Raw genomic sequence first — 24,792 nt, 5'->3', positions numbered from 1 at the left:
GATATTTGAGAAGTGAAATGAAGTTTATTGGATTTACAGAAAGTGTGCTATAATTGTTTAAACAAAATTAGGCAGGTGCATACATTTGGGCACCACAAAATAGAAATGAAATCAATATTTAGTAGATCCTTCTTTTGCAGAAATCACAGCCTCTAAACGCTTCCTGTAGGTTCCAATGAGAGTCTGGATTCTGGTTGAAGGTATTTTGGACCATTCCTCTTTACAAAACATCTTTAGTTCATTCAGGTTTGATGGCTTCCGAGCATGGACAGCTCTCTTTAAGTCACACCACAGATTTTCAATTATATTCAGGTCTGGGGACTGAGATGGCCATTCCAGAACTTTGTACTTGTTCTTCTGCATAAATGCCTTAGAAGATTTTGAGCAGTGTTTAGGGTCGTTGTCTTGTTGAAAGATCCAGCCCCGGCGCAGCTTCAGCTTTGTCACTGATTCCTGGACATTGGTCTCCAGAATCTGCTGATACTGAGTGGAATCCATGTGTCCCTCAACTTTGGCAAGATTCCCAGTCCCTGCACTGGCCACACAGCCCCACAGCATGATGGAACCACCACCATATTTTACTGTAGGTAGCAGGTGTTTTTCTTGGAATGCTGTGTTCTTTTTCTTCCATGCATAATGCCCCTTGTTATGGCCAAATAACTCAATTTTAGTTTTATCAGTCCACAGCACCTTATTCCAAAATGAAGCTGGCTTGTCCAAATGTGCTTTAGCCCACCTCAAGCGGCACTTTTTGTGCTGTGGGCGGAGAAAAGGCTTCCTCTGCATCACTCTCGCATACAGTATCTCCTTGTGTAAAGTGTGCCAAATGGTTGAACGATGCACAGTGACTCCATCTGCAGCAAGATGATGTTGTAGGTCTTTGGTGCTGGTCTGTGGGTTGACTCTGACTGTTCTCACCATTCGTCGCTTCTGTCTATCCGAGATTTTTCTTGGTCTGCCACTTCGAGCCTTAACTTGAACTGAGCCTGTGGTCTTCCATTTCCTCAATATGTTCCTAACTGTGGAAACAGACAGCTTTCTGTATCCTTCCCCTAAACCATGATGGTGAACAATCTTTGTCTTTAGGTCATTTGAGAGTTGTTTTGAGACCCCCATGTTGCTACTCTTCAGAGAAAATTAAAAGAGGAGGGAAACTTACAATTGACCCCCTTAAATACTCTTTTTCATAATTGGATTCACCTGTGTATGTAGGTCAGGGGTCACTGAGCGTATCAAGCCAATTCGAGTTCCAATTATTAGTTCTAAAGGTTTTCGAATCAATAAAATGACAACAGTGCCCAAATTTATGCACCTGCCTAATTTTGTTTAAACAATTATAGCACACTTTCTGTAAATCCAATAAACTTCATTTCACTTCTCAAATATCACTGTGTGTGTCTCCTATATGATATATTTAACTGACATTCTTTTATCGTAACAACCAACGATTTATACAGGAAAATCATGACGATTAACAAGGTTGCCCAAACTTTTGCATCCCACTGTATATACACACAATATATATTATTTAATATTTTTTTCCTGCTTTATAAGGCGCATCTGATCATAAGATACACTTAGGTAGGTTTTAGAGGAGGAAAATAATAATAATTAATTTTTTTAATCTGACCTCAGATCAGACCCCCATATCAAATCCTCACATCAGACCTCCATATCAGATCAGACCCACCCTGCTCCACCGCTACTCTGCAGGTCTGTCAGTCTCTCCTGCAGTCAGGCTGCCTGGTCTTCTCTAGCCTGCGCTGCATTGTGACTTAAATGGGTACAGCATCAGGTCATAGTGCATGGACTATGTATTGATGCTGTACATAGTCATGATAGTCCAGCGTGGCAGGGAGTAAGACCAGGGAAGGGTGAGTACAGGCCCCCATCAGATAATGGAAGCGCTCAATAGCATTCACTTTATAAGACGCATTGCCATTTTCCCTCAGCTTGTGGGGGGGAAAGTGTGTCTTATAAAGCAAAAAATATGGTGTGCAAAAAGGTTTAGGCAGGTGTGGAAAAAATGCTTTCAAGAATGCTTTGAAAAATAGAAGTGTTAAAGGGAACCTGTCATCAACTTTATGCTGCCCATACTAACGGCAGTATAAAGTAGAAACAGGTGAGTTGATTTCAGCGGTCTGTCATTTATAAGGTTAAAGTAAGTGGTTGCCGGGAATCAACATCACAATCATTGCAGACTGGACCTGGAAAAGAGTCACTGCCACCTGAGAAGAGTCATGGTTATTTATGAATTCCTGCTCTCCCTGCCGACCTGCTGATGACTGACAGTCTTCTACCAAGTTTTCTCCCTTTCTGTGTAGGCGAGAACTGCCAACCATCAGCAGATGGCCAAGGAGATCAGAAGATTATATATAACCATGACTCTTCTCAGGTAGATTTGACTCTTTTCCAGGATCAGTCTGCTATGATTGTGATGCTGGTGCATAGCAACCATTTACCTTTAGTTCATGAGTGACACACCGCTGAAATCAGCATTTCTGTCATTATTTTATGCTGCCCTCAGTGATCGCAGCATAAAGTTGATGACAGGTTCCCTTTAATACTTTAAATGTATTCTGCAGTAGGACAATGACACCAAACATGCAGCCAATAAATTAATTAAGAACTATTTTCAGTATTAAGAAAAACAAGAAGTCCAGGAAGTGATTTTATGGTCCCCACAAAGCCCTAATCTCAGCATCATCAGGTCTGTCTCATCATCACCTCTGTTTAGGTTTCCATGAAGAGACAAAAGGATTTGAGCAAACCTACATGCTCAGAAGATCTGTGGTTAGCTCTCCAAGGTTTGACTCAACTTTTTTGCTAAGCCCGTTCAAAAGCTCTGTGCAAGGCAAATAGTGGTTACACCAAATATTGATTTGATTTAGATTCTCTAAATCAAATCAATTAGATATCTCAAATTTTTCTGTCCTATAAGATGCATTCCCCCCCCCCCCCTAAAAGTGGGGGGAAAATGTCAGTGGATCTTATATGGCAATTACTAATGAGCGCTTCCATTATGGAAGCACTCATTAGTACAGTAGGACCAGGGAGCAGTGAATAGAGCTCTCCCTGTGCTGGCTCTGTACTCATCGTTCCCTGGTCTTTGTCTGCTGGGGCCACAAGTGATGCTGTGACCCGTGGACAGCATGGGGACGTAGGCGTGCTCTGTGACCTTACACTGTGCAACATTGAGTAACAGCACAGCGCGGCAGGAAGAGCACTGGATCTCAGGAGCTGCAATGGGAACCGGAGCAGGAGAGGTGAATTGATTTTTATTTATTTTTTTGTCTGATCTGATTAACATTGGGGGTCTGATTTGAGGTCTGATTGGGGGTCTGATTAACATTGGCAGTCTGATATAAGATGTTATCTGGGGTCTGAGCTGAGGTCTAATTAACATTTGGGGTCTAATCTGAGGTCTGATACACATTGGGGCATCTGATTGGGGGTTTGATATTTTTCATAAAGGTCTCAGCTCTGCAACGTTCCTGATATATTCCAAGTCACTGTGAATGTCACAGTTAAGCGGGTGGGGTGTTGTTGTTACTGTTAAGAGGCAATGCACTGTTAATGGGCAGGGTGAAGTGAAGGTCATTGTTAAGGGGGTGAGCGCTGTTGAGTTAGTTAAGGGGGCGGGCCACTGGAGGTCACTGTTGAGGGGTGGGGTAGTGTGAAAATCACAGTTAAGGGGACAGGGTGCTGTGGAGGTCATTATTAAGGGAGCTGGATGCGGTGGAGGTCATTGTTGAAAGAGTCTGGTGCTGTGGAAGTAACAGTTAAGAGAGTGTGGTGCTATGGAGGTTATGTTAAGGGGGTGGTGCACTTTGGAGGTCACTATTAAAGGGAACCTGTCACCGGGATTTTGGGTATAGAGCTGAGGACATGGGTTGCTAGATTGCCGCTATCACATCCGCAATATCCAGTCCCCATAGCTCTGTGTGCTTTTATTGTGTATAAAAACCGATTTGATACATATGCAAATTAACCTGAGATGAGTCAGAGCTTGAAAATATGACTCTTCTCTGGTCACACAAGCAAGATATGACTCTTTTATGTTAATTTGCATATGTATCAAATCGGTTTTTTTTTACACAATAAAAGCACAGAGAGCTATGGGGACTGAGTATTGCGAATGTGCTAGCGGCAATCTAGCAACCCATGTCCTCAGCTCTATACCCAAAATCCCAGTGACAGGTTCCCTTTAAGGAGGCCTGGGACTGTGGTGGTCACTATTAATGGGGTATGGTGCTGTAAGGTTCACTGTTAAGGAGGTGTGGAGTGATGGAGGTCACAGTTAAAGGGGCGGGGCACTGTAGAGGTCATGTTTTGATGGACAGTTAAAAAAAAACCAGTGTGTAAGTGCCAGGGTATATAGGGCTACTAGTGCTTTTTTCATAAAAAAAAAAAAGAGGGCATGAATTGGCCTCCCATGCACTTTTGAAAATCCAATAAACACACAAACAGACCAACACTTCATGCCTGGGCAGCAACTGGTATTTTTTCCAATGTGTATATACAGTATATATATATACATTAGTATTGGGCGAGCATGCTCGGCCGAATATCGCGTGTGCTCAGTCAGTGTATTTAAATCTAATTTAGCAACTATTTCTGAAACTTTCTGGCGGTAGTTGAACTCACAACTTTCTACATTACAGCCAAGAATGTTAACCACTACACTATAGAGCTGCATGGCCAGGTACTTAAAAAAAAAATACAAATATGAGACTATTGCTGTATTGGAATATTTACTAGTACTAAGTATTCCTATATAGCAGAAGTCTCATCTTATGATTATTTTTTGCAACTGGCCATGCAGCTCTATAGTGTAGTGGTTAACATTCTGGGCTGTAATATAGAAGGTTGTGAGTTCAACTCCTACCAGAAACTTTTCAGAAATAGAGGCTAAATAAAATGTATATATGTTTTGTATTTGTAAAAAAATGTGTAATTACTAAATATATATATGATATATATATATATTATAGATTATCATACTTTTCATATATATGAAGGCATACTACTGATGTTTTAGCCATAATATATTTACATGTATTATAATGTATTATATATTCTAAATATATAATAATATATGTAAATATATTATGGGTAAAAATGTATATATATATATATATATATATATATATATATATATATATATATGTTAACCACTACACTATATAGCTGCTTTGCCAGTTACTGAAAAAAAAAAAAAGTTAGACTTCTGCTGTATAGGTTGCGAGTTTGAATCCCACCAGAAACTTTTAAGAAATAGAGGCTAAATTAGATTTAAATACACTGGGGTGTCCCCAAGCACTGACTCCATATATGGACATAGCTATATATGGAGTCTGAGCAGGTACTCCTAAGCCGAACTAGAGTCCCAACACCCTCCCCAGAGCAGGGGGTGCCTGGTTTAATGCTTGTATTCTCCCATTGACTTTCATTTTGCTTTGGTGCTCTATCCAACCAACACTAATATGTATATATATATATATATATATATATATATACACACTGTATAAATATATATTTTATATATATATATATATATATATATATGTCTTTGATTCACATTTAACAGATAATAAGAATAGGATAACAATGGAATAAAATTGTCACTTTCATTGCATCATCTTGTATCTTTTCTATCATGGCATCCTACTGCTAATGCATAATTAGATTGATTATAACTTAAGTAAAAATTAATTTATAGTGCAAGACTGTAATTTAGAACATAATATCTTAACAGAAGAAGTAGTGGAAATTAAAATATTTTTTTTATTAAATCTTTGCTATTTTGTGATTACAAAATTAAGGAACAGCTATGTTGTAGCACAGACAGAAGAAAGGAATATGTAGCTTTCTAGGATTATTAGCAGTTTTCTAGCTTGGAATTGGGGTCACTATTCAATCCTATTACTAGCTATGAGTGTCCGCTTTCAAATATGTAATCATCGGCACAGCAGAAAACCTACCCTGAGAAGAACAACCCCAAACTGACACTGGCACCTTATCCCTAATTTCAGTGTTTTGACCTTTTATTGTATACACTGTAATTTCTACGTGTTTTGTAAAGAGCATAGTAGTGGCCACTGCTTTTTTTTCCTGTACCTGCAACCATGCTTCCCATCTGTTTCCTGAAGAGCCAGGCTATGTTTTCTTGATATCTCATGCACTGTCGGAAGATGCCCCTAATTTATGGCAAGGCAAAGCGTCATCATGAATTAGGCGCATCCTGTGGCAGTCCATGCTCCTAAACTGAAATCTACACCAACTCAGAGCTGCTGTAAGTTTTTGTCTTCATTTATGCCAGAAAACTGTCTTAAATAAATATAAATGGGCATGGCCTGGTGGCCCTACCACCTCCCTGCCCTCAACATACTACTTTTTCAGAAAGTAGTGAGAACAGTGTAGGTCATCAATCTTGCTACAGGGCAAAACCTCTTTAAATGGGTTGCCCACTTTCTGGCTACTATTCAAAAATGTGCACGCAAGATTTCTAAATGGCACTTACCCATACAGCCTGTTGAAATGTTGCACTATTAACTATATTTCATAGTGTATGCCCTCATTCTTGCCAAGACTTTTGTGTTGTCCACACAGAGGTCTTGCTCATAAGATAACTGCTGATGAAGGGTCATGTGATCAGGCAAATGACCTCCATATGATGTCTCCTCTGTTCAAATACCCCACACTTGCTATCTACACTTGCACTGTTAGGCTTTTAGTGCAGGCACAGTGTGTTTGAATGCAGGAGACATCATACAGAGTTGATTTGCCTGGTTACATGACCCCCAGCAGCCATCTTATGTACAGGACCTGTATGTGGACAGCACAAAAAGATTTGCCTAACAGGAGAACATGGCTTATGCAATCTAGCAACTGTCACATAATATCAACAAAGACTATATCAGTAAGTGCCATACAATCATCAAACATACACATTGGTCACAAGTAGCCATTATTAGCAAATAAATCTTAGTATATGTATAATTAAATTTTCTTATACAAACCGGATTCCAAAAAAGTTGGGACACTAAACAAATTGTGAATAAAAACTGAATGCAATGATGTGGATATGGCAAATGTCAATATTTTATTTGTAATATAACGTAGATGACAGATCAAACGTTTAATCCGAGTAAATGTATCATTTTAAAGGAAAGATACGTTGATTCAAATTTTCACGGTGTCAAGAAATCCCCAAAAAGTTGGGACAAGTAGCAATAAGAGGCTGGAAAAAGTAAATTTGAGCATAACGAAGAGCTGGAAGACCAATTAACACTAATTAGGTCAATTGGCAACATGATTGGGTATAAAAAGAGCTTCTCAGAGTGGCAGTGTCTCTCAGAAGCCAAGATGGGTAGAGGATCACTAATTCCCACAATGTTGCGCAGAAAGATAGTGGAGCAATATCAGAAAGGTGTTACCCAGGGAAAAATTGCAAAGACTTTGCATCTATCATCATCAACTGTGCATAACATCATCCGAAGATTCAGAGAATCTGGAACAATCTCTGTGCGTAAGGGTCAAGGCCGTAAAACCATACTGGATGCCCGTGATCTCCGGGCCCTTAAACGACACTGCACCACAAACAGGAATGCTACTGTAAAGGAAATCACAGAATGGGCTCAGGAATACTTCCAGAAACCATTGTCAGTGAACACAATCCACATGCCATCCGCCGTTGCCAGCTGAAACTCTACAGTGCAAAGAAGAAGCCATTTCTAAGCAAGATCCACAAGCTCAGGCGTTTTCACTGGGCCAGGGATCATTTAAAAATGGAGTGTGGCAAAATGGAAGACTGTTCTGTGGTCAGACGAGTCACGATTCGAAGTTATTTTTGGAAATCTGGGATGCCATGTCATCCGGACCAAAGAGGACAAGGACAACCCAAGTTGTTATCAACGCTCAGTTCAGAAGCCTGCATCTCTGTCGGTATGGAGTTGCATGAGTACGTGTGGCATGGGCAGCTTGCATGTCTGGAAAGGCACCATCAATGCAGAAAAATATATTCAGGTTCTAGAACAACATATGCTCCCATCCAGACGTCATCTCTTTCAGGGAAGACCCTGCATTTTTCAACAAGATAATGCCAGACCACATTCTGCATCAATCACAACATCATGGCTGCGTAGGAGAAGGATCCGGGTACTGAAATGGCCAGTCTGCAGTCCAGATCTTTCACCTATAGAGAACATTTGGCGCATCATAAAGAGGAAGGTGCAACAAAGGAGGACCAAGACGATTGAACAGTTAGAGGCCTGTATTAGACAAGAATGGGAGAGCATTCAGATTTCTAAACTTGAGAAACTGGTCTCCTCGGTCCCCAGACGTCTGTTGAGTGTTGTAAGAAGAAGGGGAGATGCCACACAGTGTTGAAAATGGCCTTGTCCCAACTTTTTGGGGATTTGTTGACACCATGAAATTCTGATTCAACATATTTTTCACTTAAAATGGTACATTTTCTCAGTTTAAACTTTTGTTCCGTGATTTATGTTCTATTCTGAATAAAATATTAGAAGTTGGCACCTCCACATCATTGCATTCAGTTTTTATTCACGATTTGCATAGTGTCCCAACTTTTTTGGAATCCGGTTTGTAGAATAACTACAAGCCGAGATCTTGAAAATCAGGAAGTGAAACAGAAACTGTAAAGAAAGTTGTATAACTTTTCATTACACATATAATTACATTATTTGCTGATACCGTAATACAGCTTTAATTCACCGCAACCATATAATATTTGTAGATCATGAAACCCACACAAACCCTTGTTCCTTGCAAGATTTTATATGCATTTCTGACATATACTCAAAAGAATATATCAAGAGACGCATTGTCAGATGATTGGCAGGATCTCAGCTGAATAACATCATGTCCTGCTTTAAGGGACTTTCTCTTTAGCAACGTCATGTATATTTTTCTGGGAAAACAGTTTTTTTTGACAGACTGAAGAAAGACTATAACTGTTATCTTGTAGAGAGGCCTATTGTTAGGAATGAATATATGTTATAAATTTACCCTATTGTCATAACAGTCAGCGGCAGCTCCTTTGGCGCAGCATGTGGCTACCAGTGAGCCTATGGCTTTCACTAGGTGACCTATTTCTTCAAAAGTAGCATTGGAATACTTTCTGCTGTTCATGATGACCGCCCTAAAGAGAACAAATAAGTCAATAAATATACTGTATTCTTGGAAGCATAATAATTATCTAAAAGCCTAAATAATAAACTACCATATGTCTATGTATTGATACACATATGGAGAAGACACAACATAGTTCCATTTATTAATGCAGTTCAATAAATGAAACAATCATCCGTTTATGCCCTTGCGATTACTGGGAAATTAATTAGAGTCAATCTGTTTGTAAGTGATGGAATAAAATATTGTAGAATATAATTCACCATTGCATAGTATTTAGTGTTGATTAGTTTTTTTTCGAATTTTGGCTGTATTGCTATATATTCTTGTTTTAGAATATTACAAATATTAGAAAAAAACAAATATATTCGATATAGTGCTATGACTCAATGGCCCACAAGCAAGATGCAGGGAGGAATCATGTTTTTGCTCGGCAATTGGAAAAATTAGCATTACGAGAATTCACATTACAAAAATTCGCATATTATGCGCTCATTACCTTGTTGATTTTTTGTGTATAAAAATCATAGAATATAATGAATATTCGAATTTGAAAATATTCGCCGAATATTCTACTAAATATTGACGAAATATCGCAAATTCGAATATGACTACTGCCGCTCATCACTAATTTCAGTGCATAGCTTATAGTTATAATTACTAGAATTTTTTAAGATTACAGGGGTCATTTACTAACCTGAAATATGCCTAAACTAGTACGCGCCAGGTCTAAAATTGTGAAGAGTGGCCTGGCCAGTGAAGGGCATGGGGCAGCAGGCCCGTATCATTTACCATTTTCTATGCCTGCTTTAGGCGTAGAAAAAGGTCTAAATGTAAGACAGCGAGGAAGCTGCCTTACATTTAGAACTGGCGCTGGATGTGCCAAAGTTATGGAGACGCCTGCGCCTCTTCATAACGCTGGTCTTAATAAATGTGCCCCTACATTTTATTAAATGAAATACTGTACAAGAATTGCATTCTCTTGTTTACTTCTTAAAATGTCCTTTAGAGCAGTCATCTCCCCTAAAATATTACACCTTAATCGATACTTATTCTCCTAGCATTGTCCAAACTCTAGCTGCCCATGTTAAAGGAATTTCTGCATTTAAAGGGGTTGTCCAGGTTCAGAGCTGAACCTGGACAGCCCTCCATTTCCCCCCCGGCAGCCCCCCTGACATGAGCATCGGAGCAGTTCATGCTCCGATGCTCTCCTTTGCCCTGCGCTAAATCGCGCAGGGCAAAGGCATTTTTCTGAGTTCCGGTGACGTACCGGGGCTCTCTATGGGGCTGACAGGAACCCCGGTGACGTCACCGGCACTGATGGGCGGGATTTGGCTCTGCCCTAGCCAGTAAAACGGCTAGGGCAGAGCTAAAGCCCGCCCCTCAGAGCCGGTGACGTCACCGAACACACTGCTGGGCGGAAGTTACTGCCCGGCAGTGTGTTATTGTAAACACAAGAGCCTGTGCCCTGCGCGATCTAGCGCAGGGCACAGGAGCGCATCGGAGCATGAGATGCTCCGATGCCAGGCTCAGGAGGGCTGCCGGGGTGAAAATAAGGGTATGTCCGGGTTCAGCTCTGAACCCGGACAACCCCTTTAAGCAGGTAAGTATCTGGTTAACATTGAGGGAGTAGAAAGCAGTCGAAAACAAAGGTCGCTGCTGGTAGTGTGCTCACAAGCAAAAGTTGGGTGATAATGTTAAGAGGTTCAGTCTTACAAATGTCAGCCTTAGTGGATTTTGCTCTCCCTATCAGCTGGGAGGACAGTCCAGCTAGTAGTTAGGGGGATGGTAGTGCAGGTAGGGCTAGACAGTTATAGGGTATTCTATACTCGGGAAGAAGGATAGAATCATTTTTCATTGTGGTACAAATTGTTTCCACAGATAATTTGCACATAAATGGAAGGGGGTCTGCTGTGCTGGGGGACAGCAGGAATGCCAGAAGTCTAACAAGCAAAATGTTTTAATTTGAGTCCGTTGTACTGGAGGAACACTCTGATGTAATTGGCTGAGACATGCTAGCCTCTTCAAATGACTGGGTGATTAATCTTCAGGATTTTATCATCTTTAGGAAAGACAGGGTAAAAGAGAAAGGAGGTGGAGTGTGTCTGTATGTTAGGTGTGATATGAAAGTGAGTGTGAAAGAGGAAATTGTGGATGAAGAAGGTGAGGATGTTGAAACATTAAGGGTAGAATTATAAAGGGAGGTAATCATTTAAAAAAAAATAGATGAAATGTATAGACCCCACCCCCCAACATCACTGAGGAGATAGAAGGACAACCGTATTAGGCTAGTTTCACACTAGCGTTCGTCGGTCCGCTCGTGAGCTCCGTTTGAAGGAGCTCACGAGCGGACCCGAACGCCTCCGTCCAGCCCTGATGCAGTCTGAATGGAGCGGATCCGCTCAGACTGCATCAGTCTGGCGGCGTTCAGCCTCCGCTCCGCTCGCCTCCGCACGGACAGGCGGACAGCTGAACGCTGCTTGCAGCGTTCAGCTGTCCGCCTGGCCGTGCGGAGGCGAGTGGATCCGTTCAGACTTACAATGTAAGTCAATGGGAACGGATCCGCTTGAAGAGGTCACCATATGGCTCAACCTTCAAGCGGATCCGTCCCCCATTGACTTTACATTGAAAGTCTGAACGGATCCGCTCAGGCTACTTTCGCACTTAGAAAATTTTCTAAGTTATTAATGCAGACGGATCCGTACTGAACGGAGCCTCCGTCTGCATTAATATGATCGGATCCGTTCAGAACGGATCCGATCAAGCGCTAGTGTGAAAGTAGCCTAACCAAATGGAGCGGGGTGATAATTGGAGATTTTTATAGGAATTTGTCATCTATAATTTATTCTGCCAGTTAAAACCAGATAGTGATGCTTTGCTGGATCTGGTAATTTTTAACAGTGCAGAACTTGTTGGGAATGCTGTTGTTCATGAAACACTTGGAAACAGTGATCATAACTAATGATGAGCAGCAGGAGCAATATTTGAATTTGCGATATTTCACGAACATTTGGAGAATATTCGTCATATATTTGCAAATTTGAGATTATTTTCTTGATCGAGAAAAATCGGCAATGTAATATTCGCGTAATACGCGCAAAATACAGTCATGGGTCACTATATTTAAATTTTTCAAGCTTCTAGAAGTTTCCTGAGACTGCAGAAAATGGTTGGCACAGCAGAACATTACAATAGCTTTGTATGCAGATAGAGTGCTCCAATATATTCGCAAATGCGAAATCTGCACTAATGATGCAAATATTTTGGCGCAATACGTGCAACTTCACATTTTAACAGGTCTGACTACTTATTAGTGATTGGTGTACTAAGTATTGTTGTGAACTTGTGACATCACAGCACTATGTATGTAGCATGTATGTATATATGTAGCATGTATGTATGTATGTATTGTAGCAATGTGAACATTGAAGTGTTGTTTTCCCCAGGTTCCAGTCCGGGACTTAGGGCATGCTCATGTCCAGGGATCCTATTTAATCCTGCTACTGGATCTTGGGTGTGTCTCACTCTGGAGAGTGTGCAGACAGAGGCCTGGTGAGGCTCTGTCAGTGTGGTCTCAGATAAGCCAGGCTGAGGGGCCATGAGGCTATGCAATAGCCTGGACTTTGGGGGACTTGCACACAGAAGGCTGGAGTGGCTCTGTGTGGTCTGAGCCAGGAGGGCTGAGAGACCACTGTCCCCCAAGAGACCCTGGTGTGAGAGCAGCCTGGAGGCTGCTGAAGGTTGGGCTGGGAAAGCCGCATCTCATCACGGGTGTGAACTGTGTTACGCTTTAGGTGAGTCAGGGAAACCTATGTGTTTAGATAGGGCCCAGACGGGCAAGGTATTTTATTTTGGCTTTGTGTGTTTTTCTTTATGCCGTGTGCCACAATAAAGCACAGTTTGGCCCCTAAATCCTGGTGTCTGTGAAGAAGCGTGTGTTTGCAACCCCTGGAAAAGAGCTAATCCCCTACAATTGGTGTCGGATGCGGGCACATGTCCGTGCTGAAAAGTAAAAAGCCAACGTGGTTGCTAAGGGCAACAACCTGACGGAAAAGAGCAGGTGCTGCTGAATGTTGCCAAGGAATTGCTGTGTTGCTGTGCAGTGATTTAAAGGGCCGGAAGCCTGCTAGTTTGCAGGAGCAGAGACTGCTGGTGTTAATCTGGACATTTTTTTTTTTTTCTGTGGTGCAAACAGTGCAGGATTTAAAGGGCCAGAAGCCCAGTACAAGAGACTGATCAGTGGAAATGGCTACAAAATGGTATAGCCCGTGGGAGAAATCCTGTGATTTAGTGATTGGGGGAATCCCTCTGGGGGTCATTCTAGACTCTCGCCAGCAAGTGTCTCGGGTCCTGCCTGAAATTCTGGACTTTGTAACAAGGGGGCCAGAGACAAAAACTACGGTGTCACTGACCTTTGTGACTGACTATGGCTCTGTGCAATGGGAGCTGTTAAAATGTGAGACACTGGAAGTGGAATTTGTACTGGGCAAGGACTTTCCATTGTTTGGGCAGTTGTGGAGCGGAGTTCCTGATAAAAAGCAAAGATGTGCCGTTGCCAAGGGCAACCGTCGGGAAGACAAAGAGGTGGAGAGCGGTGCAGTTCTCAGGAGTGCATATCTTCCCTGCGACTGTGCCCGGAGTCCTAAATAGGAAGTGCGGAGGTGCAGTAAGGCTGTTGCTAGGAGCAACCACAACCTTGATGAGTCCGCGGGAGAGAATGTCACTACTTTACCAGAATGGTTGATTACAAAGGGTAAGACTGTTCCTGTTATTAACCATGTGGCAGACCCAGTGACAGTGAGCCGGCGGCAGGGGATATCTGCTGGGCCGGTAGGTGATAAGTCACACAGAGAAAAAACTGTCTGAACAGGCGGATAAGCCTGCTGTGATTGCTCCCTCGCAGAAACCTGCAGGGGAGAAGGTTTCTGTGTTACCTCAGTTGCCCATGACCAAAGCTAGTTTTGGGATGACAAGGATCCGGGATCCCATGCTAGCCCAGGTAAGAGGTAGCACAATATTGAAACCTGAGACTGGTAAAATAATAAAGGTGCTGGACAGTCGTGTGGATAAGGACTATCTGCTGATTTTCACTGAGCGTGAGACTCCAATGAGAACAGAGACTGATGAACTTGATGTTACACATACAGACGTGGACAAAATTGTTGGTACCCTTTGGTCAATGAAAGAAAAAGTCACAATGGTCACAGAAATAACTTTAATCTGACAAAAGTAATAATAAATTAAAATTCTATAAATGTTAACCAATGAAAGTCAGACATTGTTTTTCAACCATGCTTCAACAGAATTATGTAAAAAAATAAACTCATGAAACAGGCATGGACAAAAATGATGGTACCCCTAACTTAATATTTTGTTGCGCAACCTTTTGAGGCAATCACTGCAATCAAACGCTTCCTGTAACTGTCAATGAGACATCTGCACCTCTCAGCAGGTATTTTGGCCCACTCCTCATGAGCAAACTGCTCCAGTTGTGTCCGGTTTGAAGGGTGCCTTTTCCAGACTGCATGTTTCAGCTCCTTCCAAAGATGCTCAATAGGATTGAGGTCAGGGCTCATAGAAGGCCACTTTAGAATAGTCCAATTTTTTCCTCTTAGCCATTCTTGGGTGTTTTTAGCGGTGTGTTTTGGGTCATTGTCCTGTTGCAAGACCCATGACCTGCGACTGAGACCAAGCTTTCTGACACTGGCTAGTACATTTCTCTCTAGAATTCCTTGATAGTCTTGAGATTTCATTGTACCCTGCACAGATTCAAGACACCCTGTGCCAGACGCAGCAAAGCAGCCCCAGAACATAACAGAGCCTCCTCCATGTTTCACAGTAGGGACAGTGTTCTTTTCTTGATATGCTTCATTTTTTCGTCTGTGAACATACAGCTGATGTGCCTTGGCAAAAACTTCGATTTTTGTCTCATCTGTCCACAGGACATTCTCCCAGAAGCTTTGTGGCTTGTCAACATGTAGTTTGGCATATTCCAGTCTTGCTTTTTTATGATTCGTTTTCAACAATGGTGTCCTCCTTGGTCGTCTCCCATGTAGTCCACTTTGGCTCAAACAACGACGGATGGTGCGATCTGACACTGATGTTCCTTGAGCATGAAGTTCACCTTGAATCTCTTTAGAAGTCTTTCTAGGCTCTTTTGTTACCATTCGGATTATCCGTCTCTTAGATTTGTCATCAATTTTCCTCCTGCGGCCACGTCCAGGGAGGTTGGCTACAGTCCCATGGATCTTAAACTTATGAATAATATGTGCAACTGTACTCACAGGAACATCTAGTTGCTTGGAGATGGTCTTATAGCCTTTACCTTTAACATGCTTGTCTATAATTTTCTTTCTGATCTCTTGAGACAGCTCTTTCCTTTGCTTCCTCTGGTCCATGTCGAGTGTGGTACACACCATATCACCAAACAACACAGTGATTACCTGGAGCCATATATATAGGCCCAATGGCTGATTACAAGGTTGTAGACACCTGTGATGCTAATTAGTGGACACACCTTGAATTAACATGTCCCTTTGGTCACATTATGTTCTGTGTTTTCTAGGGGTACCATCATTTTTGTCCATGCCTGTTTCATGAGTTTATTTTTTTACATAATTCTGTTGAAGCATGGTTGAAAAACAATGTCTGACTTTCATTGGTTAACATTTATAGAATTTTAATTTATTATTACTTTTGTCAGATTAAAGTTATTTCTGTGACCATTGTGACTTTTTCTTTCATTGACCAAAGGGTACCAACAATTTTGTCCACGTCTGTAAGCTTATGCATGAGGGAGTGTTGGGGTGTAATCTTCCCTTTTGCTGGGAGTTGTGGAGTAATGGAGACACTTCTGCAGAGAGTGAAAAAACTCCTGCAGAACTTGTACCTGTACCTTTAAGTGAACGTGTAAGGGAAAGGACCATTGAAAACAGTGATGATACCATGTTTGCCGAAATGCATAATGGAAATGTGAAGTCATGTGATATATGTGATAATAATGACATGCCTTTTCCTTTGCAGGCTGTGATTGGGGAGAAAGCTCCCCCTGTGGGTAAACATGTGTCTGATATAAAAGTGTTGATAAATGTTGAAGAAACACCGCTAGGAGACCCCATTGTAGACAATGTTGCGGGGTTAGAGGGTGTACCACACGGACCAGAGGTGGATGTGCAGTCTCCACAGGTTTCTATGATTAATAAAATGTCCCAGGTGGGGATTGACTCAGGGGTGCCCCTAGAGGCCAGGGTTAATAATGACACGAGCAGTATAAGTGGCCTATGTGCCGTGACAGTTAGCAATTCCGAGAGTGAGGCTACCATGTCAAGACCCAGCAAAACTAAAGTGGTTACTAGTAGCGAGTCTAGCGACCAGATGACAGTTATATCTCACGAGACGAGAGTTCAGTCGGGTGACAGCCTAGTGTCTGAAGCTCATATCCTGACAGTTGTAGATGACTTGACAGGACAGTACAGCTACAAACTTGAAGATGTTTTCGCTCGCTCTGCACAGTCCCTAGATACACTAGAGATGGGGCTAGCGGTTCTCGCAGAGCAACTGCAGGAATCTCCAGAGGAGTCACAGAAAGAGATGAATGAACTGAAGGAACTAGAGTCACTAATAGAAGCGGAAATTCTCCAACTTCAAGAGGAAATTGCAGCTTCTGAGCGATCCAGACTTCATGCAGAGCAGGAAAGAGATGAGCTGGCTGATGAGGTTCTAAACAGCGCCTCAGAAAAATCTGCTCTCTTGGAGGAGAAAAGACATTTGGAAGCCAGGATAGCTCAACTTTATCAAGAGTTATGTGATCGCATGGTGGACCTGGACAACCAGAGACAAACTGTATCTAGATTGGAGAAGAGACAAAAGAAGTTTGACCAGCTATTGGTTGAAGAGAAATACATATCGGCTTGATATGCCGAAGAACGTGACCGAGCGGAGGCTGATGCTTGGGAGAAAGAGTCCAAGGCCCTCTCCTTGGCTAGAGCCCTTGAAGAAGTGCTTGAGGAGCGAAATAAATTAGAGAGGCTGAACAAGCAACTCAGAGTAGAGATGGAAGCTCTCATGAGCTCAAAAGATGCCATCTATGAGGTGGAGAAGCCTAAGCGTGCTCCTGCACAGCAGGTGGAAGGAAGTGAGAGACCGGAAGAGGAAGATCCTTTGGAAGGTGCCAAGAAGTCAGAGCCTGGTAAGAGTGGGTCTGGAGATGGTGGTGCCAGGGTACTGGCCAAGGCAGAGAAGGTGGAAAAGGTATCGGCTGAACCAGTTGATGGGGCTGATGTCGATGCAGAGGCCAAGAGTCTCATGACCGTGTGTAACCAGGACCAGGTTGCAAAAGACGTCCCCTCCGCCTACAAGGCCTTCCAAGTAGCCAGCTGCCTGCTGGGGAAGAAATATGAGGAGATGGACGACCAGTATGCAGATCCGGGCTATTATGATGGGCTGTCTCTCCTGACTCCTCCCCAAAAGGAGACCAGTGTCCTGGGTGAGCCTCTGGAGAAAACGCCAGAAGACAAGAAGTATGCTGAAGACCCCAGTGCCTCCAACCTTGATGCGAAAGGGAAGGAGGAATTAAGAAAGCAAGGATATGATGCCATGTCCCTGAAGGGTGAGAAGGCTAATAAAGTAAAGGCCAAAGAGGCAGAGGCCAAGGAAGCTAAGGCCGAGCTCTTGAAGTGGGAGAAATCCTTGGATGTTCCAGAGATCAAGGGTAAAGCCGAAGTGGGGAGAGGCAGTGAAGAGGCAGAAGACCCTGAAACTGAGGCACCATCTGAGAAAACCACTGCTGGAAAAGAAGCGAGCGGGGGCAAGCCAGCTCTGCTGATGGAGCTTCGCAAAGACAAGAAAAAAAGGCCTAAGCATCTGCAAGAGCCAGCGAAGTCAAACAGAGTCTGTCGTTTGCATAAAAATATATTCTGAAGGGAGTTCCAGAAGCCGAGATCAAAATTCTAAGAGTAAAAGAAATGTACGATCTGCTTTTAAAATAAAACAACAAAAAGAGGCGAGTCATAAAAAGCGTGCTCGCCTGAAGCAGCTGTGTAAGTCAAAGAGGGAGAAAGATAAAAAAATAAAAAGAAAGGGTCTGCCTGTCACATGGACATGGGAACATTGCAGACAATGTCTCTTGGGCAAGATGTCTGTGTGGGTAACAAACCAAGCACTGATGGCATGTGTCTGGCAAAATAAAGGGAAGCCTCTGACGCAGACCACATCTTCCAGGGGGAAGGTTGAGCCAGGCGATGGCAAGAAAATGCGGATGCCCTGTCACGAGCATTCAGTTGGTACATGTGTTCACCCCCACAGGTTTGAACAGAGGGGGGGGATATGTAGCAATGTGAACATTGAAGTGTTTTCCCCAGGTTCCAGTCCGGGACTTAGGGCATGCTCATGTCCAGGGATCCTATTTAATCCTGCTGCTACTGGATATTGGGTGTGTCTCACTCTGGAGAGTGTGCAGACAGAGGCCTGGTGAGGCTCTGTCAGTGTGGTCTCAGATAAACCAGGCTGAGGGGTCACGAGGCTATGCAATAGCCTGGACTTTGGGGGACTTGCACACAGAAGGCTGGAGTGGCTCTGTGTGGTCTGAGCCAGGAGGGCTGAGAGACCACTATCCCCCAAGAGACCCTGGTGTGAGAGCAGCCTGGAGGCTGCTAAAGGTTGGGCTGGGAAAGCCGCATCTCATCACGGGTGTGAACTGTGTTACGCTTTAGGTGAGTCAGGGAAACCTATGTGTTTAGATAGGGCCCAGACGGGCAAGGTATTTTATTTTGGCTTTGTGTGTTTTTCTTTATGCTGTGTGCCACAAAGCACAGTTTGGCCCCTAAATCCTGGTGTCTGTGAAGAAGCGTGTGTTTGCAACCCCTGGAAAAGAGCTAATCCCCCTACAGTATGTATGTAGCATGCATACATAGGTTCTGCTGTCCATACATACATGCTACATACAGCACTATCAGCTACACTATATCACTATCTAACCTACACTGACTATCTCCCACTAACTATCTGTATTATATATACAGTATAAACTAACTAACTAACTATGTAATGTAATGACACAGGAAAGCAGAGAGCACAGCAATAACACTGCTGTCTCTTTCAGATCTGCAAAATACTGCATACAAGGGCTGCTGGGGAGATTCTTATATACTAAGGGGTAGGCAATAGGGATGAGCGAACTCGAACTGTATAGTTCGGGTTCGTACCGAATTTTGGGGTGTCCGTGACACGGACCCGAACCCGGACATTTTCGTAAAAGTCCGGGTTCGGTGTTCGTCGCTTTCTTGGCGCTTTTGTGACGCTTTCTTGGCGCTTTTTGAAAGGCTGCAAAGCAGCCAATCAACAAGCGTCATACTACTTGCCCCAAGAGGCCGTCACAGCCATGCCTACTATTGGCATGGCTGTGATTGGCCAGAGCACCATGTGACCCAGCCTCTATTTAAGCTGGAGTCACATAGCGCCGCCCGTCACTCTGCTCTGATTAGCGTAGGGAGAGGTTGCGGATGCGACAGTAGGGCGAGATTAGGCAGATTAACTCCTCCAAAGGACTTCACTTGATTAATCAATCGATCTGCAGCTGTGCATCATTGAGCTGCTGAAATTCAAATGCTCACTCACTGTTTTTAGGCTGCCCAGACCGTTTGTCAGTCACTTTTTTCTGGGGTGATCGGCAGCCATTTTGTGTCTTGTGCGGTGCTGCGACCAAGTGCATCCAAGCTGCGACCAAGTGCATTTAACCCTCAATGGTGTGGTTGTTTTTTGGCTAAAGCCTACATCAGGGTGAAGCTGTCACACCAAGTGCATTTAACCAGCAATAGTCTGTTTATTTTTTGGCCATATACTACATCAGGGGCAAGCTGCGCCCGTCACCAAGTGCATTTAACCCTCAGTAGTGTGGTTGGTCAAGCTGTGACACCAAGTGCATTTAACCAGCAATAGTCTGTTCATTTTTTGGCCATATACTACATCAGGGGCAAGCTGCGCCCGTCACCAAGTGCATTTAACCGTCGGTATTGTGGTTGGTAAAGCTATCACACCAAGTGCATTTAACCAAGCAATAGTCTGTTCATTTTTTGGCCATATACTAAATCAGGGGCAAGCTGCGCCCGTCACCAAGTGCATTTAACCAGCAATAGTCTGTTCATTTTTTGGCCATATACTACATCAGGGGCAAGCTGCGCCCGTCACCAAGTGCATTTAACCCTCAGTAGTGTGGTTCGTCAAGCTGTGACACCAAGTGCATTTAACCAGCAATAGTCTGTTCATTTTTTGGCCATATACTACATCAGGGGCAAGCTGCGCCCGTCACCAAGTGCATTTAACCAGCAATAGTGTGGTTATTTTTTGGCCATATCCCAGTCTAATTCTGTCACTAAATCCATACCGGTCACCCAGCGCCTAAATACTAGGCCTCAAATTTATATCCTGCTAAATCTCTCGTTACCGCTGTCCTGTTGTGGCTGGGAAAGTTATTTAGTGTCCGTCAAAGCACATTTTTTGTTCTGGGTTGAAATACAATTCCCAATTTAGCAATTTCATAATTTAGCGGTTTCTGCTATATCAGAGCTATTTGAAATCTATCCCTAAAAGGGTATATAATATTCAAGGTGCACATAGGGTCATTCAGAATAACTTCACACACACGCTACTGTGCATTTCCAAGTCTAATTCTGTTAGTAAATCCATACCGGTCACCCAGCGCCTAAATACTAGGCCTCAAATTTATATCCCGCTGAATTTGAATACAATACATTGGGCCAAATAATATTTTTGTTGTTGTGGTGAACCATAACAATGAGAAAAACATCTAGTAAGGGACGCGGACGTGGACATGGTCGTGGTGGTGTTAGTGGACCCTCTGGTGCTGGGAGAGGACGTGGCCATTCTGCCACATCCACACGTCCTAGTGTACCAACTACCTCAGGTCCCAGTAGCCGCCAGAATTTACAGCGATATATGGTGGGGCCCAATGCCATTCTAAGGATGGTAAGGCCTGAGCAGGTACAGGCATTAGTCAATTGGGTGGCCGACAGTGGATCCAGCACGTTCACATTATCTCCCACCCAGTCTTCTGCAGAAAGCGCACAGATGGCGCCTGAAAACCAACCCCATCAGTCTGTCACATCACCCCCATGCATACCAGGGAAACTGTCTCAGCCTCAAGTTATGCAGCAGTCTCTTATGCTGTTTGAAGACTCCGCTGGCAGGGTTTCCCAAGGGCATCCACCTAGCCCTTCCCCAGCGGTGAAAGATATAGAATGCACTGACGCACAACCACTTATGTTTCCTGATGATGAGGACATGGGAATACCACCTCAGCATGTCTCTGATGATGACGAAACACAGGTGCCAACTGCTGCGTCTTTCTGCAGTGTGCAGACTGAACAGGAGGTCAGGGATCAAGACTGGGTGGAAGACGATGCAGGGGATGATGAGGTCCTAGACCCCACATGGAATGAAGGTCGTGCCACTGACTTTCACAGTTCGGAGGAAGAGGCAGTGGTGAGACCGAGCCAACAGCGTAGCAAAAGAGGGAGCAGTGGGCAAAAGCAGAACACCCGCCGCCAAGAGACTCCGCCTGCTACTGCCCGCCGCCATCTGGGACCGAGCACCCCAAAGGCAGCTTCAAGGAGTTCCCTGGCATGGCACTTCTTCAAACAATGTGCTGACAACAAGACCCGAGTGGTTTGCACGCTGTGCCATCAGAGCCTTAAGCGAGGCATTAACGTTCTGAACCTGAGCACAACCTGCATGACCAGGCACCTGCATGCAAAGCATGAACTGCAGTGGAGTAAACACCTTAAAACCAAGGAAGTCACTCAGGCTCCCCCTGCTACCTCTTCTGCTGCTGCCGCCTCGGCCTCTTCTGCTGCTGCCGCCTCGGCCTCTTCCTCCGCCTCTGGAGGAACGTTGGCACCTGCCGCCCAGCAAACAGGGGATGTACCACCAACACCACCACCACCACCTCCGTCACCAAGCGTCTCAACCATGTCACACGGCAGCGTTCAGCTCTCCATCTCACAAACATTTGAGAGAAAGCGTAAATTCCCACCTAGCCACCCTCGATCCCTGGCCCTGAATGCCAGCATTTCTAAACTACTGGCCTATGAAATGCTGTCATTTAGGCTGGTGGACACAGACAGCTTCAAACAGCTCATGTCGCTTGCTGTCCCACAGTATGTTGTTCCCAGCCGCCACTACTTCTCCAAGAGAGCCGTGCCTTCCCTGCACAACCAAGTATCCGATAAAATCAAGTGTGCACTGCGCAACGCCATCTGTGGCAAGGTCCACCTAACCACAGATACGTGGACCAGTAAGCACGGCCAGGGACGCTATATCTCCCTAACTGCACACTGGGTAAATGTAGTGGCAGCTGGGCCCCAGGCGGAGAGCTGTTTGGCGCACGTCCTTCCGCCGCCAAGGATCGCAGGGCAACATTCTTTGCCTCCTGTTGCCACCTCCTCCTTCTCGGCTTCCTCCTCCTCTTCTTCCACCTGCTCATCCAGTCAGCCACACACCTTCACCACCAACTTCAGCACAGCCCGGGGTAAACGTCAGCAGGCCATTCTGAAACTCATATGTTTGGGGGACAGGCCCCACACCGCACAGGAGTTGTGGCGGGGTATAGAACAACAGACCGACGAGTGGTTGCTGCCGGTGAGCCTCAAGCCCGGCCTGGTGGTGTGCGATAATGGGCGAAATCTCGTTGCAGCTCTGGGACTAGCCAATTTGACGCACATCCCTTGCTTGGCGCATGTGCTGAATTTGGTGGTGCAGAAGTTCATTCACAACTACCCCGACATGTCAGAGCTGCTGCATAAAGTGCGGGCCGTCTGTTCGCGCTTCCGGCGTTCACATCCTGCTGCTGCTCGCCTGTCTGCGCTACAGCGTAACTTCGGCCTTCCCGCTCACCGCCTCATATGCGACGTGCCCACCAGGTGGAACTCCACCTTGCACATGCTGGACAGACTGTGCGAGCAGCAGCAGGCCATAGTGGAGTTTCAGCTGCAGCACGCACGGGTCAGTCGCACTACAGAACAGCACCACTTCACCACCAATGACTGGGCCTCCATGCGAGACCTGTGTGCCCTGTTGCGCTGTTTCGAGTACTCCACCAACATGGCCAGTGGCGATGACGCCGTTATCAGCGTTACAATACCACTTCTATGTCTCCTTGAGAAAACACTTAGGGCGATGATGCAAGAGGAGGTGGCCCAGGAGGAGGAGGAGGAGGAGGAGGAAGAGGGGTCATTTTTAGCACTTTCAGGCCAGTCTCTTCGAAGTGACTCAGAGGGAGGTTTTTGGCAACAGCAGAGGCCAGGTACAAATGTGGCCAGACAGGGCCCACTACTGGAGGACGAGGAGGACGAGGATGAGGAGGAGGTGGAGGAGGATGAGGACTGAAGCATGGTCACAGCGGGGTGGCACCCAACGCAGCTCGGGTCCATCACTGGTGCGTGGCTGGGGGGAAAGGCAGGACGATGACGATACGCCTCCCACAGAGGACAGCTTGTCCTTACCCCTGGGCAGCCTGGCACACATGAGCGACTACATGCTGCAGTGCCTGCGCAACGACAGCAGAGTTGCCCACATTTTAACCTGTGCGGACTACTGGGTTGCCACCCTGCTGGATCCACGCTACAAAGACAATGTGCCCACCTTACTTCCTGCACTGGAGCGTGATAGGAAGATGCGCGAGTACAAGCGCACGTTGGTAGACGCGCTACTGAGAGCATTCCCAAATGTCACAGGGGAACAAGTGGAAGCCCAAGGCCAAGGCAGAGGAGGAGCAAGAGGTCGCCAAGGCAGCTGTGTCAATGCCAGCTCCTTTGAGGGCAGGGTTAGCATGGCAGAGATGTGGAAAACTTTTGTCAACACGCCACAGCTAACTGCACCACCACCTGATACGCAACGTGTTAGCAGGAGGCAACATTTCACTAACATGGTGGAACAGTACGTGTGCACACCCCTCCACGTACTGACTGATGGTTCGGCCCCATTCAACTTCTGGGTCTCTAAATTGTCCACGTGGCCAGAGCTAGCCTTTTATGCCTTGGAGGTGCTGGCCTGCCCGGCGGCCAGCGTTTTGTCTGAACGTGTATTCAGCACGGCAGGGGGCGTCATTACAGACAAACGCAGCCGCCTGTCTACAGCCAATGTGGACAAGCTGACGTTCATAAAAATGAACCAGGCATGGATCCCACAGGATCTGTCCGTCCCTTGTCCAGATTAGACATTAACTACCTCCCCTTAACCATATATTATTGGACTCCAGGGCACTTCCTCATTCAATCCTATTTTTATTTTCATTTTACCATTATATTGCGAGGCTACCCAAAGTTGAATGAACCTCTCCTGTGTCTGGGTGCCGGGGCCTAAATATATGCCAATGGACTGTTCCAATGGTGGGTGACGTGAAGCCTGATTCTCTGCTATGACATGCAGAATGATTCTCTGCTGACATGAAGCCAGATTGTCTGTTACGGGACCTCTCTCCTCTGCCTGGGTGCTGGGCCTAAATATATGCCAATGGACTGTTGCAGTGGTGGCTGACGTGAAGCCTCATTCTCTGCTATGACATGCAGACTGATTCTCTGCTGACATGAAGCCAGATTCTCTGTTACGGGACCTCTCTCCTCT

The 24,792-nt window shown here is 44.8% G+C and overlaps 1 protein-coding gene across 1 annotated transcript in view; it reads right to left on the bottom strand.

The window, feature by feature from the left end:
* The window catches only part of GC (GC vitamin D binding protein), a 319,714-nt gene that overhangs the window by 195,473 nt on the left and 99,449 nt on the right, over positions 1-24,792 (bottom strand). Inside the window, exon 3 of the mRNA XM_044303019.1 lies at positions 9,034-9,166. Coding sequence (XP_044158954.1) covers positions 9,034-9,166 — 133 coding nt within the window. The remainder of the gene's footprint in view (positions 1-9,033; positions 9,167-24,792) is intronic.

The sequence above is a fragment of the Bufo gargarizans genome, chromosome 1 (genome assembly GCF_014858855.1).
Source record: "Bufo gargarizans isolate SCDJY-AF-19 chromosome 1, ASM1485885v1, whole genome shotgun sequence".
Lineage (NCBI taxonomy): Eukaryota > Metazoa > Chordata > Amphibia > Anura > Bufonidae > Bufo > Bufo gargarizans.
The sequence above is the reverse complement of the archived record's forward strand: the minus strand, read 5'-3'. Positions and strand labels throughout refer to the sequence as shown.